Raw genomic sequence first — 15,923 nt, 5'->3', positions numbered from 1 at the left:
ATGGTAGGCCTTGTTACATTGGTCCCAGCTCTCTGCAGTTCATTCACTAGGTCCCCCCGCATGGTTCTGGGATTTTTGCTCACTGTTCTTGTGATCATTCTGACCCAACGGGGTGGAATTTTGCGTGGAGCCCCAGATCGAGGGAGATTATCAGTGGTCTTGAATGTCTTCCATTTTCTAATTATTGCTCCCACTGTTGATTTCTTCACTCCAAGCTGGTTGGCTATTGCAGATTCAGTCTTCCCAGCCTGGTGCAGGGCTACAATTTTGTTTCTGGTGTCCTTTGACAGCTCTTTGGTCTTCACCATAGTGGAGTTTGGAGTCAGACTGTTTGAGGGTGTGCACAGGTGTCTTTTTATACTGATAACAAGTTTAAACAGGTGCCATTACTACAGGTAATGAGTGGAGGAAAGAGGAGACTCTTAAAGAAGAAGTTACAGGTCTGTGAGAGCCAGAAATCTTGATTGTTTGTTTCTGACCAAATACTTATTTTCCACCATAATATGCAAATAAAATGATAAAAAAACAGACAATGTGATTTTCTGGATTTTTTTGTCTCAGTTTGTCTCCCATAGTTGAGGTCTACATATGATGTAAATTACAGACGCCTCTCATCTTTTTAAGTGGTGGAACTTGCACTATTGCTGACTGACTAAATACTTTTTTGCCCCACTGTATATATATATATATATATATATATATATATATATATATATATATATATTATACATACCCCAGCAGAATTTTTGCTTTCTTGGCCTTTTTTCAGAGAATATGAATGATAACATCAAAACTTTTTATCCACTCATGGTTAGTGGTTGGGTGAAGCCATTGATTGTCAAACTACTGTGTTTTATCTTTTTAAATCATAATGACAACCCAAAACATCCAAATTACCCTGATAAAAAGTTTACATACCTTGGTAATTTTGGCCTGTTAGCATGCACAGACGTTGACACAGATGGGTTTGAATGGCTACTAAAGGTAACAACCTCACCTGTGACCTGTTTGCTAGTAATCAATGTGTGTGCATAAAAGCTGAGTGAGTTTGTGGGATCCAGACAGACTCTTGCATCTTTCATCCAGCCACTGACGTTTCTGGATTGTAAGTCATGGGGAAAGCAAAAGAATTGTCAACGGATCTACAGGAAAAGGTAGTTGAACTGTATAAAACAGTAAAGGGATACACAAAGATATCCAAAGAATTCATAATGCCAATCAGCAGCGTTCAAACTGTGATTAACAAATGGAAAATCAGGGGATCTGTAAAAACAAAACCACGGTCAGGTAGACCAACAAAAATGAGGTCCACAACTGCCAGGAAAATTGTTCAGGATGCAAAGAAAAACCCACAGATAACATCAACTGAAATAGTGGACTCTCTGAAAACTAGCGGTGTGGCTGTTTCAAGATGCACAATAAGGAGGCACTTGAAGAAAAATGGGCTGCCTGGTCGAGTGACCAGAAAAAAGCCATTACTGCGCAAATGCCACAAAGTATCTCACCTAGAATACGCAAAACAGTACAGAGACAAGCCTCAAAACGTCTGGAACAACGTAATTTGGAGTCATGAGACTAAAATTGAAATTTGTGTTCACAACCATAAACGTTACATTTGGAGAGACGTCAACAAGGCCTATGATGAAAGGAACACCATTCCTACTGTAAAGCACGGAGGTGGATCGCTGATGTTTTGGGGATGTGTGAGCTACAACGGCACATGAAACTTGGCCAAAGTTGAAGGAAAGATGAATGCAGCATGTTATCAACAAATACTGTAGGCAAATTTGCAATCATGAGCCCAGAACCTATGCATGGGATGTACTTGGACATTCCAACATGACAACGATCCAAAACACAAGTCAACCTGTAAGTGGCTACAGCAGAACAAAGTGAAGGTTCTGTAGAGGCCATCTCAGTCTCCTGACCTCAATATCATTGAGACACTCTGGAGAGATCTCAAGTGTGCAGTTCATGCTAGACAGCCCAGGAATTTATAGGAACTGGAGGCTTTTTGCCAAAAAGAGTGGGCAGCTTTACCATCTGAGAAAATAACCTAATCCACAATTACCACAAAAGACTTCAAGCTATCATTAATATTAGAGGGGGCAATACACGGTATTAAGAAATAGGTTATGTATACTTTTGATCAGGGTCATTTGGATGTTTTGAGTTGTCATTATGATTTAAAAAGAGAAAACATAGTAGTTTGACAATAAATGGCTTCACCCAACCACTAACCATGAGTGGAGAAAAAGATTTGGTGTTATCATTCATATTCTCTGAGAAAAAGGCCAAGAAAGCAAAAATTCTGCCACGGTTTGTAAAATTTAGAGCACAACTGTGTGTGTGTGTATATATATATATATATATATATATATATATATATATATATATATATATATAAATATATATATATATTGTGGTCCGGCCACTGGTCATGTAATTAATGGGCGGTACGTATCACAGAGGTGGGTGGCCCTGTGATGGAAGCCTGGGCGTGTTTTGCTCAGCAGATCTACTGCTGAGGGTTTTACTATACATTGGGAGGCTGCCAGGTGACTTGGAGAGATGGGTGGGTCCAGTCACCTACATACCCACCCAAAGGGGTGTGTCTGAGCATCTAAGATGGTTGTGTGTTTGAGGACCTGCGGTGATGTCACGATCACCTGACTAGCCATGTGATAGGTACCTGGGTGTGGTTACAACTGTGTAATGGAGGTGTGTTTGGCACATGTGTGTGAGTGTTTGGGGGTCTGTCAGTGTGGATAGATTTCCATGTGTCCAGGCTGGACACTACAGAGTGGTCTGTGTGCAGTGAAGTGGAAGTGTTCCTGCGTGTGTGGCTCCAGACCAAACCTGCTTGCTGGACATCACACAGCCTGGGAAGCAGTGCTAACTAGTCTGAGCCAGAGGAAGGAGGTCTGTGAGATACCTCCGGAGTGGACGTTCTGACAACCGTGAGTGATACTGACCGGGGTCACGGAGAACTGTTTGTGGGATACATCTGAGGAGAAGAGGGATCCGGGAACCTGTGTGGCCGACACCAACAGGTAACGGACAGGAATCCGTGTTATGCTGACCGAGGTCAGTGAGAAACTGTTTATGCTATAGAGCCGAATGTGTAACGGACTGTGTACTGGCTGCTGCATACTACTTGGTTTCTGAGGAGTGGTTTGTGCTACTTACTAATAAACCGAATGGACTTTTTAACCTTGAGTGTCCCAGCGTATGCCTTAGCGTCCAGCAAAGCGAGTAATCCCTGTCCACAGATAGTGTGGGACGTTACAATATATACAGTGCCTTGCGAAAGTAGTCGGCCCCCTGGAACTTTTCCACCTTTTCCCACATATCATGCTTCAAACATAAAGATACCAAATGTAAATTTTTAATGAATAGTCAACAACAAGTGGGACACAATTGTGAAGTTGAACGAAATTTATTGGTTATTTTACATTTTTGTGGAAATTCAAAACCTGAAATTGTGGAGTGCAATATTATTTGGCCCCTTTACTTTCAGTGCAGCAAACTCACTCCAGAAGTTCATTGTGATCTCTGAATGATCCAATGTTGTCCTAAATGCCTAATGATGATTCATATAATCCACCTGTGTGTAATGCTCTGTGATAGTCTCAGGGTTCTGTTTGAAGCACAGAAAGCATCATGAAGACCAAGGAACACAACAGGCTGGTCCGTGATACTGTTGTGTAGAAGATTAAAGCCTGATTTGGATACAAAATGATTTCCAAAACTTTAAACATCCCAAGGAGCACTGTGCAAGTGATCATATTGAAATGGAAGGAGTATCACACCACTGCAAATCTACCAAGACCCAGCCGTCCCTCTAAACTTTCATCTCAAATAAGGAGAAGACTGATCAGAGATGCAGCCAAGAGGCCCATGATCACTCTGGATGAACTGCAGAGATCTACAGCTGAGGTGGGACATCTGTCCATAAGACAACAATCAGTCTTACACTGCACAAATCTGGCCTTTATGGAAGAATGGCAAGGAGAAAGCCATTTGGTATCTTTATGTTTGAAGCATGATATGTGGGAAAAGGATGAAAAGTTCCAGGGGGCCGAATACTTTAGCAAGGCACTGTATATATACAGTATATATATACATACACATACAGTGGGTACGAAAAGTATTCAGACCCCTTTAAATTTCTCACTCTTTGTTTCATTACATCCATTTGGTAAATTCAAAAATGTTCATTTTTCACATTAATGTATACTCTGCACCCCATCTTGACTGAAAAAAGCAGAAATATTGAACGTTTTGCAAATTTAATAAACTGAAATATCACATGGTCATAAGTATTCACACCCTTTGCTCAGACACTCATATTTAAGTCACATGCGGTCAATTTCTTTGTGATCTTTCTTGAGATGGTTTTTCTCCTTCATTGGAGTCCAGCTGTGTTTAATTAAACTGATAGGACTTGATTTGGAAAGGCCCACACCTGTCTATATAAGACCTCGTTGCTCACAGTGTTTGTCAGACCAAATGAGAATCATGAGGTCAAAGGAACTGGCCAAGGAGCTCAGAGACAGAATGGTGGTAAGGCAAAGATCTGGCCAAGGTTACAACATAATTTCTGCAGTACTCAAGGTTCCTAAGAGCACAGTGGCCTCCATAATCCGTAAATGGAAGAAGTTTGGGACCATCAGAAGTCTTTCTAGACCAGGCTGTCCAGCCAAATCGAGCAGGGAGAAGAGGCTTAGTGAGAGAGGTAAAGAAGAACCCCAAGATCACTGTGGCTGAGCTCCAGAGATGCAGTAGGGAGATGGGAGAAAGTTCTACAAAGTTAACTATCACTGCATCCCTCCACCAGTCAGGCCTTTATGGCAGAGTGGCCCATGGAAGCCTCTCCTCAGTGTAAGACATATGAAAGCCCGCATACTTTGCTAAAAAACACATGAAGGACTCCCAGACTATGAGAAATAAGATTCTCTGATCTCATGAGGCAAATATAGAACTTTTTGGTGATTAATTCTAAGCGGTATGTGTGGAGAAAACCAGGAAACATGAATGCGGCCAAGTACAGACATATCCTGGATGAAAACCTCTTCCAGAGTGCTCTGGACCTTAAGGCCCCGTCTCACATAGCGAGATCGCTAGCGAGATCGCTGCTGAGTCACAAGTTTTGTGACGCAACAGCGACCTCAGTAGCGATCTCGCTATGTGTGACACGTACCAGCGACCAGGCCCCTGCTGTGAGATCGCTGGTCGTGTCGGAATGGCCTGGACCTTTTTTTGGTCGTTGAGGTCCCGCTGACATCGCTGAATCGGTGTGTGTGACACGGATTCAGCGATGTCTTCACTGGTAACCAGGGTAAACATCGGGTTACTAAGCGCAGGGCCGCGCTTAGTAACCCGATGTTTACCCTGGTTACCAGCGTAAAAGTAAAAAAAAACAAACAGTACATACTTACCTTCCGCTGTCTGTCCCCCGGCGCTGTGCTTCTCTGCACTGTGAGCGCCGGCCAGCCGGAAAACACAGCACAGCGGTGACGTCACCGCTCTGCTTTCAGGCCACTGTGCTTACACAGTGCAGAGAAGCAGAACGCCGGGGGACAGACACGGAATGTAAGTATGTAGTGTTTTTTTTTTTTTACTTTTACGCTGGTAACCAGGGTAAACATCGGGTTACTAAGCGCGGCCCTGCGCTTAGTAACCCGATGTTTACCCTGGTTACCCGGGGACCTCGGCATCGTTGGTCGCTGGAGAGCAGTCTGTGTGACAGCTCCCCAGCGACCACACAACGACAAAACAGCAACGCTGCAGTGATCAGCATCGTTGACTGTATCGCTGCAGCGTCGCTGTGTGTGACGGGGCCTTTAGATTTGGCCCAAGGTTCACATTCCAACAAGACAATGACCCTAAGCACACAGCTAAAATAACAAAGGAGTGGCTTCAGAACAACTCTGTGACCATTCTTGACTGGCCCAGCCAGAGCCCTGACCTAAACTAAATTGAGCATCACCATCCAACCTGACAGAACTGGAGGGGATCTGCAAGGAAGAATAGCAGAGGATCCCCAAATCCAGGTATCAAAAACTTGTTGCTTTATTCCGTAGAAGACTCATGGCTGCACTAGCTCAAAAGGGTGTTTCTACTGAATACTGGGTGAAGGGTCTGAATAATTATGACCATGTGATATTTCAGTTTTTCTTTTTTAATACATTTGCAAAAATTACTACATTTCTGTTTTTTTTTCGGCCAAGATGAGTTACAGAGTGTACATTAATGAGAAAAATTAACTTTTTTGAATTTATCAAATGTCTGCAATGAAACAAAAAATGTAAAGGGGTCTGAATACTTTTCGTACCCACTGTATACTGAATGAGGCCCCACACAACCTCCCCATATACTACACGAGGCCGCCATAGCCTCCCCATATACTGCATGGGGCCTCCATAGCCTCCCAATGTGCAGCATGTCACCCCCATAGCCTCGCCATGTGCTGCATGTCACTCCCATAGCTTCCCCACGTGCAGCATGTCACCCTCCATAGTATGTCACCCTCCATAGTCTCCCCATGCCCACCCAAACATCCCAAACACATGAAAAAAAAGATCACATACTCACCTCGGTCTCGTTCCCGGGCACTCTGCTTCTGCTCCTTTCTCAGTGTCTCCAATGTGCTGACTCGCTGAAGTACACAACTGATGCGATGAAATGACGCGTCAGCTGTTTCACACGCTGATTGGTGTAGGATGTAGTCGGAGGCCCCTCCATCAATGAAGTCAGCGTGGTTATAGACAGTGGAGACAGCGAGCAGGCAGGTATGGTGTGTCATGTGGACCTCTGGTTTCCAGCCCCACGGCTGTCTCGGTCCGTGGGCCGGACTAATACAGCCAGAGGGCTGGATGTGGCCAATGGGTTGCACTTTGCCCAGGTCTGGGCTAGACTGTGTGTAGGCTAGCATTACTGCCATGCCTTCAGCTGCTGGCCTCTGATTGGCTGGCGGTGTGTATTGCAGTGCAGGGACCCAGCATGTCTCTGTGCCATAATACACATCAGCTGATTTTGAGTCCCCAGGTGCACATTCAGCTGACGTAGGTACTGGCATCAGCATGGACCCAGTAGCACTTTCTGCAACCGCAAACGTTACGCCCGTAGGTAATGTAGGGAGATGTGATGACTATCAACAATGTAGATGTGGTGTGAGGTGTAGTGATCAGTGCTGCACTGCCACAGATAAAAGCACAGGATCACTGCTCAGTCAGCCCCAATGCTGGAATGAAAGAGGTCAGAAAGCACAGGGAGTTGCCTAGTCTGGTGAGTACCATGTAAACAAAAGTGGTGCAGGAAATTAGGTTAAATTAAAGAGGAAAGAAAGGTTGGGAATAAAAACAATTTATTGGGCTGTCTTACAAAATATCTTTACTAAAAAATAAAATTGATTGGACAACCTTGTGGTTGGCTGCCAGGTGGTAGGTGGCGGATGGTTGCCAGGTGGTAGGTGGGGGTTGGTGTCAGGTGGTAAGAGGCAGCTGGTTGCTACATGGTAAGGAGTAGCTGATTAACAGGTGGTAGGCTGCCGCTGTTGCCAGGTGGTAGGTGGCGGCTGCTTGCCAGGTGGTAGGTGGCGGATGTTGCCAGGTGGTAGGTGGTGGCAGGTTGCCAGGTGGTAGATGGCAGCAGGTTGCCAGGTAATAGGTGGCAGCTGATTGACAGGTCGTAGGTGGCGGCTGTTGCTGGGTTTTAGGTGGGTGCTGGTTGCCAGATGGTAGGTGGCGGCTGTTTGCCAGGTGTTAGGTGGCGGCTGGTTGCCAGGTGGTAGGTGGTGACTGGTTGCCAGGTGGTAAGTGGCAGCTTTTGACAGGTGGTAGGTGGTGGCTGGTTGACAGGTGGTAGGTGGCGGCTGTTGCCAGATGTTAGGTGACAGCTGTTGCCAGGTGGTAGGTGGCAGCTGTTTGACAGGTGGTAGGTGGCAGTTGTCAGGTGGTAGGTGGCGGCTGGTTGCCAGGTGGCGGCTGGTTGACAAGTGGTAGGTGGCGGCTGTTGCTGGATGTTAGGTGGTGGCTGGTTGCCAGGTGGTAGGTGGCGGCTGTTTGCCAGGTGGTAGGTGGTGACTGGTTGCTGGTGGTAGGTTGCGGCTGTTGCCAGGTGGTAGTTGGCAGTAGGTTGCCAGGTGGTAGGTGGCGGCTGGTTGCCAGGTGGTAGGTGGCAGCAGGTTGCCAGATGATAAGTGGCTGCTGGTTGACAGGTAGTAAGTGATGGCTGTTGCCAGATGTTAGTTGGCAGCTGGTTGAAAGGTGGTAGGTGGTGGCTGTTTGCCAGGTGGTAGGTGGCGGGTGGTTGCCAGATGGTAAGTGGCGGCTAGTTGCCAGGTGGTAGCTCGTTGCCAGGTGGTAAGTGGCAGCTTTTGACAGGTGGTAGGTGGCGGCTGGTTGCCAGGTGGTATGTGGCGGTTGTTGCCAGATGTTAGGTGGCGGCTGTTGCCAGGTGGTAGGTGGCAGCTGTTTGACAGGTGGTAGGTGGCGGCTGGTTGCCAGGTGGTAGGTGGCGGCTGTTGCCAGGTGGTAGGTGGCAGCTGTTTGACAGGTGGTAGGTGGTGGCTGTTGCCAGGTAGTAGGTGGCAGCTTGTTGCCAGGTGGTAAGTGGCAGCTTTTGACAGGTGGTAGGAGGTGGCTGGTTGACAGGTGGTAGGTGGCGGCTGTTGCCAGATGTTAGGTGGCAGCTGTTGCCAGGTGGTAGGTGGCAGCTGTTTGACAGGTGGTAGGTGGCAGTTGTCAGGAGGTAGGTGGCGGCTGGTTGCCAGGTGGTAGGTGGCGGCTGGTTGACAGGTGGTAGGTGGCGGCTGTTGCTGGATGTTAGGTGGCGGCTGGTTGCCAGGTGGTAGGTTGCGGCTGTTTGCCAGGTGGTAGGTGGCGACTGGTTGCTGGTGGTAGGTGGCGGCTGTTGCCAGGTGGTAGGTGGCGGCTGGTTGCCAGATGGTAGGTGGCTGGTTGCCAGGTGGTAGGTGGCGGCTGTTGCCAGATGTTAGGTGGCGGCTGTTGCCAGGTGGTAGGTGGCAGCTGTTTGACAGGTGGTAGGTGGCGGCTGGTTGCCAGGTGGTAGGTGGCGGCTGGTTGCCAGGTGGTAGGTGGCGGCTGTTGCCAGGTGGTAGGTGGCAGCTGTTTGACAGGTGGTAGGTGGCGGCTGTTGCAAGGTGGTAGGTGGCGGCTTGTTGCCAGGTGGTAGGTGGCGGCTGTTGTCAGATGTTAAGTGGCGGCTGTTGCCAGGTGGTAGGTGGCAGCTGTTTGCCAGGTGGTAGGTGGCAGCTGTTTGCCAGGTGGTAGGTGGTGACTGGTTGCCAGGTGGTAAGTGGCAGCTTTTGACAGGTGGTAGGTGGCGGCTGGTTGCCACGTGGTAGGTGGCAGCAGGTTGCCAGATGATAAGTGGCTGCTGGTTGACAGGTAGTAAGTGATGGCTGTTGCCAGATGTTAGTTGGCAGCTTATTGAAAGGTGGTAGGTGGCGGCTGTTTGCCAGGTGGTAGGTGGCGGGTGGTTGCCAGATGGTAAGTGGCGGCTGGTTGCCAGGTGGTAGCTCGTTGCCAGGTGGTAAATGGCAGCTTTTGACAGGTGGTAGGTGGCGGCTGGTTGCCAGGTGGTATGTGGCTGCTGTTGCCAGATGTTAGGTGGCGGCTGTTGCCAGGTGGTAGGTGGCAGCTGTTTGACAGGTGGTAGGTTGCGGCTGGTTGCCAGGTGGTAGGTGGCGGCTGGTTGCCAGGTGGTAGGTGGCAGCTGTTTGACTTGTAGTAGGTGGCGGCTGTTGCCAGGTGGTAGGTGGCGGCTTGTTGCCAGGTGGTAAGTGGCAGCTTTTGACAGGTGGTAGGTGGTGGCTGGTTGACAGGTGGTAGGTGGCGGCTGTTGCCAGATGTTAGGTGGCAGCTGTTGCCAGGTGGTAGGTGGCAGCTGTTTAACAGGTGGTAGGTGGCAGCTGTCAGGTGGTAGGTGGCGGCTGGTTGCCAGGTGGTAGGTGGCGGCTGGTTGACAGGTGGTAGGTGGCGGCTGTTGCTGGATGTTAGGTGGCGGCTGGTTGGCAGGTGGTAGGTGGCGGCTATTTGCCAGGTGGTAGGTGGCGACTGGTTGCTGGTGGTAGGTGGCGGCTGTTGCCAGGTGGTAGGTGGCAGCTGTTTGCCAGGTGGTAGGTGGCGGCTGTTTGCCAGGTGGTAGGTGGTGACTGGTTGCCAGGTGGTAAGTGGCAGCTTTTGACAGGTGGTAGGTGGCGGCTGGTTGACAGGTGGTAGGTGGCGGCTGTTGCCAGATGTTAGGTGGCAGCTGTTGCCAGGTGGAAGGTGGCAGCTGTTTGACAGGTGGTAGGTGGCGGTTGTTGTCAGGTGGTAAGTGGTGGCTGGTTGCCAGGTGGTAGGTGGCGACTGGTTGACAGGTGGTAGGTGGTGGCTGTTGCTTGATGTTAGGTGGCGGCTGTTTGCCAGGTGGTAGGTGACGACTGGTTGCTGGTGGTAGGTGGCAGCTGTTGCCAGGTGGTAGGTGGCGGCTGGTTGACAGGTGGTAGGTGGCGGCTGTTGACAGGTGGTAGGTGGCAGCTGGTTGCCAGGTGGTAGGTGGCAGTTGGTTGACAGGTGGTAGGTTGTGGCTGGTTGAAAGGTGCTAGGTGGTGGATGTTGCCCGTTGGTAGGTGGGGGCTAATTGCCAGGTGGTAGGTGGCTTTTTCCTATACAGAATGGAGATACAACAAACAATGTAAAAGCACATTTCAGTCACAAGATATTTTCTTGTGTTTTAATATTGTATGTTTGTTTAAATAAAGGCTGCTGTGGCCAAAATTATCCAATGTTACAATGTCATCATTTTCATTTTAGGGGGTCGTAATTAAGGGATTTTATTTGAGCCAAGAGTTTGAGGTTAAAATATGGGGTTCTCAAACCAAAACACTGACAATACCAGCGTCAAGCAAAGGCCGGAGCAAAGCCGCCCTCCCTCGGCGTGGACGGAGGCTGGCATGACAATGGGTTGCTGGGGTGGAACATTTTTTTTAGTGGGGTTGGTCTGGGTTTGGGGTAATTTATATGAACACATAAGGGGAGGGGTCCCGCAGTTTCCAGGTGGTAAGTGGCAGCTTTTGACAGGTGGTAGGAGGTGGCTGGTTGACAGGTGGTAGGTGGCGGCTGTTGCCAGATGTTAGGTGGCAGCTGTTGCCAGGTGGTAGGTGGGGTCAAGAATAGTCCTACCCGCTTGCCCTATATTTTGTAGGTTCCAGTGTGCATTTTAGGGACAATTCTCGGGTCATGGTGGCTTTTGGCGGTTGGGGGGTTCATTGAAGTTAGTTCTAAATTGGTCTAGGGGATCCATTGGGATATGGATTCCTCAATTGGAAATAAATTGTGGTTCTTTGAGCTGGTGAATTTTGGTGGGGATATACAGCAATGGATTGTTGGATCCCCGGGAAGTTTAAGTGGACAATGAAACCCTTGGGGTTATGGTGCTCCCGAGCCAGTGGGGTAACAGCTCAGAGTATTTATGGTCTATTTGTTTATGTTCATGGTTTATGTTTTGGAAATCACTAGTGATGAGCGAGTATACTCGTTGCTCGGGTTTTCCCGAGTTTCCTCGTGTGGTCTCTGAGTATTTGGATTTGCTCAGAGATTTAGTTTTTTGTGTCAACGCAGCTGCTTGATTTGCGACTGCTAGACAGCCTGAATAAATGTGAGGATTCCCTAACAAGCAGGCAATCCCCACAAGTATTCATGCTGTCCAGCAGCCGCAAATCATGCAGCTGTGTCAACAAAAAACAAATCTCCGAGCACATCCAAATACTCGGAGGACACCTAAGCATACTTGGGAAAACCAGAGTAACGAGTATACTAGGTCATCGCTAGTAATCACCAGATTTTGGGCTTCAAGGACCCTCACAGTTTGTTATATTATCTTGTGTTTTTTTATATTGTATGTTTGTTTAAATAAAGGCTGCTGTGGTTAAGATTATCCAAAGATACAGTGTCATTGTTTTGATTTTAGGGGGTTCATCATTGGGGGGGATTATTTGGGCAAGGAATTTGGAGTTATCCCACTGAAACATCGACAACACCAGTGTTAAGACAAGTGTGTCTTGCCTACAGTCAAGTATGGTGGTGTTAGTGTCATGGTTTGGGGCTGCATGAGTTCTCCTGTCTATGGGGAGCTACAGTTAATTGAGGGAACCATGAATGTCAACATGTACTGTGACATACTGAAGCAGAGCAAGATCCCCTCCCTTTGGAAACTGGACCGCAGGGAAGTATTCCAACATTATAACGACCCAAAACACAATTCCAAGGTGATCACTGTCTTGCTAAAGAAACTGAGGGTAAAGGTGCTGGCTGACCAATCATGTCTCTAAACCTAAACCCTGCATGGCATCCTCAAACGGAAGGTGGAGGTGCCCAAGGTCTCTAACATCCACCAGTTCCATGTTTTCGTCATGGAGGAGTGCAAGAGGATTCCAGTGGCAACTAGTGATGAGAGAACGTGCTCGGATGACGTTTTATCCGAGCATGCTCATGTGTTATCTGTACGTGCTCGTATATTATGTTCAAGTCCTTGCGACTGCTTGATTTGCAGCTGTTAGACTGACTCAACACTTGTGGAGATTGCCTGTTTGTTAGGCAATCCCCACATGTGTTGAGGCTTTCTAAAAGCCGCAAATCATGCAGCCGCAGGGACTTGAACATAATATACAACCACTCCCAGATGCTTGGATGACACCCAAGCATGCTTCGATAATAAGTTATTCAAGCACGTTTGCTCATCATAAGTAGACGGGTAGTGTGGCAAGCACTCTTGCTGCAATCCAAGGTGCTGGTGAAGTGGGATGGCAATCCCCATATAGAGTAATGTTCAATCACCGCACACTATTGATAGATGCTTGTGAAGACTTTATTATACAGATGTGGATGCAGCGATAACACAATTCATGAATAAGGAATTGGTGCAGGGATAGAGAAATGTATAAACTGGCAACAAATGATGAGTGGTGTTCAATCACCGCACACTCTTGGTGCAGGGATAGAGAAAATGGTGAGGCGACAAGAACATAATGTCTCGACCTTCATAGTGTCTTATTCTGCAGCCTATAATCCAAGGTGCAGGTGCGCCGGACCCTGGTGTCCTTTTGCAAGCAGGATATCCTTTACACCGTTCAGTGAACTTTGAACTTTGCCAACAGCGACTATTTGGCCATTTCTAACCATACATATTATCTATTCTATTTTTCAATACAGTCTGGCCAGTTTAATATCACACATATCTCTTATGTCCTCTGATCCGGCCTTGTTTACCCACATCAGCATGCCGGTGTTGTGCGCATGCGCTCTCGGTGATTCGCCGTCCCTGCTCTTTGTATCTCTGTGGCCTAGGAAACGCCAGGTACTCAGTTCCTGTGCGTCCGACCACGTGATGCGGTGGGCGGGGACTCCCGGATCTGTTCGTCGGCGCCTGCGCCGCAAACTACTCCGGCGTCTGACGTCGGTTTACCCTAAAAATATATAAACCCCTTGTATTTACTATTTGCCACCCCCTGACGAAGGATTCCAAAATCCGAAACGTGCGTTGGGGTGCGCATTGTTTGGAGCCTGGTGACGCCATATAAGGTACAGGTACTGCCATATAATTCGGGACTATTGAATCTCTTTTTGCACTCAGCACTTTATTCAGTTCAGCTTCCTTTGCACAATTGCACACAGTGATTTTGCACAAATTTATTATCCACGTATTTAGTTGTGGAAATTTTACCTTATGTTCAAACATTTTTATAACACTATTCTAGCACTGCCTATTTTATTAATTTTTTATCACATGTGTTACACAATAATTCATTGTCCTGCATAGGAGTCCTGTGATTAATTTTTTCCTTATGTGGCACACCTCATGCCTATTTTTTGTATATATTGGTGATTAATTTATTCATATATTTGTCACCTTTTGTTATTGTTTTTATATTTTCCAACATGTGCACATAAAATATATGTTATTACCAGCTCTAATAAAGTATTTTTAAATATATATCCTTGCCATTTTATTCCTTGGTACTTGGTCTCAAACTCTGGTGGTTGGTACTTGTGCAACAGCGACTATATGAATAAGACCCTATGAGGGTCGAAACGTTATGTTCTTGTTGCCTTACCATTTCTCTATTCCTGCACCAATTTCGCATTCATGAATTGTGCTATCGCTGCATCCACATCTGTATAATAAAGACTTCACAAGCATCTATTAAGAGTGTGCGGTGATTGAACACCGCTCATCATAAGTGGCAACCTATGAAGCTCTAGTGCTTGAAAATAATGGTGGCCACACAAAATATTGACACTTTGGGCACAATTTGGCCATTTTCATTTAGGGGTGTAATCACCTTTGTTGCCAGCAGTTTATACATTAATGGCTGTGTGTTGTTATTTAGAGGGCACACCAAATTCACACTGTTATACAAGATGAACACTGACTACTTTACAGTGTATCAAAGTCTCATATCTTCAGTGTTGTTCAATGAAAATGTATATGAAAATATTTATAAAAATGTGAGGGGTGTACTCACTTTTGTGATTTACTGTATCCCCATAGATCAGCTGTTATAAGCCGTTCTAAGGCCTGATCTGCATTGTCTGGTGATGACCGCTAAACATTGACAGGGACGACATATTGGAACTCTATTCAATATGTTTATATTAAGCCGGAAGTTATAATAGCTGATCAGTGGAGGTGCCCTCCCAAAATCATAATATGTATGTGCAAAATGAAGATCATATTTATTTGTGTATGCCAATGCAACTCATATTTAAATCTGCCTCTTTTCGCAAATCCCCCCTCATGTTGCCATCCCCCAGCTCCAATGCTGTCAGTTCAGCATGCTCCCTGTTGTCTCTTTATTTCTCCATAGGGTTTTTGGCCAAGTATGAATGGTGACCTGGACTGAAGCACCAAGGAGAAGCCGTGTGCTTCTGGGAAATTAAACATTGGAAGAATAGGATGGTCTACTCAGCCCTGTTAAGATGATACACAGAGGGGCTGAAGGAGAATTTAAAAAATGCTAAAAAAGAAAAATGATATTGGGCTGGTCTGTATATTAACAATAATCATACAGACTTGGAGCTTTGTGTAAAACTTTGCCATTGTGGGAATTATGTTTAAAATGCCCAAACGCAGACAGAGAACAGCACACATATAAAACTGTTTCAGAGTCCATGTTGACTACCATGAATTATACCAGCTAGTAAAAAGTTAGTAAAAATTTAACTTACTGGAAATTTCAATCTTAAATATATTACAGAATTATGGTAAGACAGTGGGGTGACATGTAAGGAAAGGATCTTGTATACTCACTGTTTTAGATTCTGTAGTAGTAAGAGTACCGGGAAACGAAGAAATGAAGAAGACTAAAAAAATAGAAACAAGGTAACATGAGTGCTAAGAAAACAATCCTCCATTTTCAGAGATCCCATGACATTGAGAACACTTGCTTAGACTACAAATACATTATGTCCAGAGGACTCATGAGGGATCTACTGAACTCCCAGGACAGTAGGCAAGTAGCAGTTTACAGTCTGTCCTGGTCACCGATGGAATGAATGGAAGTGCCAAGTACTGCAGCTCGCACCATTCAAGCAAATAAAACCGCCATTCACTATACTGTACATGTACAGTGCAAGTCGGTAGCGGGTGCATGGAGCGGGTCCACGGGGTAAGCCCCCCGCATACCCGGCAAATAATGGCTGTGACACAGCCAGAACCTACCTCTAACAGCCAAGACGGTTAACCTATTAAACGCCACCGTCAAACTCTGACAGCGACATTAATAGTCGGCATTGGGGCGTATCATTATATGTGCCCATTTAAAGTGATGACAGGACGCCGATGAAAATCTCCATGTCTGTCATCATGGACATACTTTGAAACCCAGCTAGTGGCCGAGCTTCAAAGGAGACCAT

At 46.7% G+C, this 15,923-nt stretch overlaps 1 protein-coding gene and 1 long non-coding RNA gene across 5 annotated transcripts in view; one reads left to right on the top strand and one right to left on the bottom strand.

The window, feature by feature from the left end:
• The first annotated feature begins 8,764 nt into the window (after positions 1–8,764).
• On the top strand, positions 8,765–9,671 carry LOC143793829 (uncharacterized). The gene is made up of 3 exons (XR_013220284.1): positions 8,765–8,930; positions 9,051–9,100; positions 9,371–9,671. It is a non-coding gene; the product is annotated as an uncharacterized LOC143793829 (long non-coding RNA).
• Positions 9,672–10,488: 817 nt separating this feature from the next.
• Positions 10,489–15,923, bottom strand: part of LOC143793827 (uncharacterized) — an 85,452-nt gene continuing 80,017 nt past the window's right edge. For 2 of the 4 annotated variants that reach the window (XM_077280798.1, XM_077280801.1), the window contains 2 exons: positions 15,319–15,371; positions 10,490–10,675 (listed from right to left, as the gene is read on the bottom strand). In XM_077280798.1, coding sequence (XP_077136913.1) covers positions 15,323–15,371 — 49 coding nt within the window. In that variant the 3' untranslated portion in view covers positions 10,490–10,675; positions 15,319–15,322. Of the gene's footprint in view, positions 10,676–15,317; positions 15,372–15,923 lie in introns of those variants that run through there. The other 2 variants (XM_077280800.1, XM_077280799.1) reach the window with 2 other exon arrangements.

This window comes from Ranitomeya variabilis, chromosome 1 (assembly GCF_051348905.1).
Source record: "Ranitomeya variabilis isolate aRanVar5 chromosome 1, aRanVar5.hap1, whole genome shotgun sequence".
Taxonomy (NCBI): Eukaryota; Metazoa; Chordata; class Amphibia; order Anura; family Dendrobatidae; genus Ranitomeya; species Ranitomeya variabilis.
This window is presented reverse-complemented; position numbering and strand designations above follow the sequence as displayed.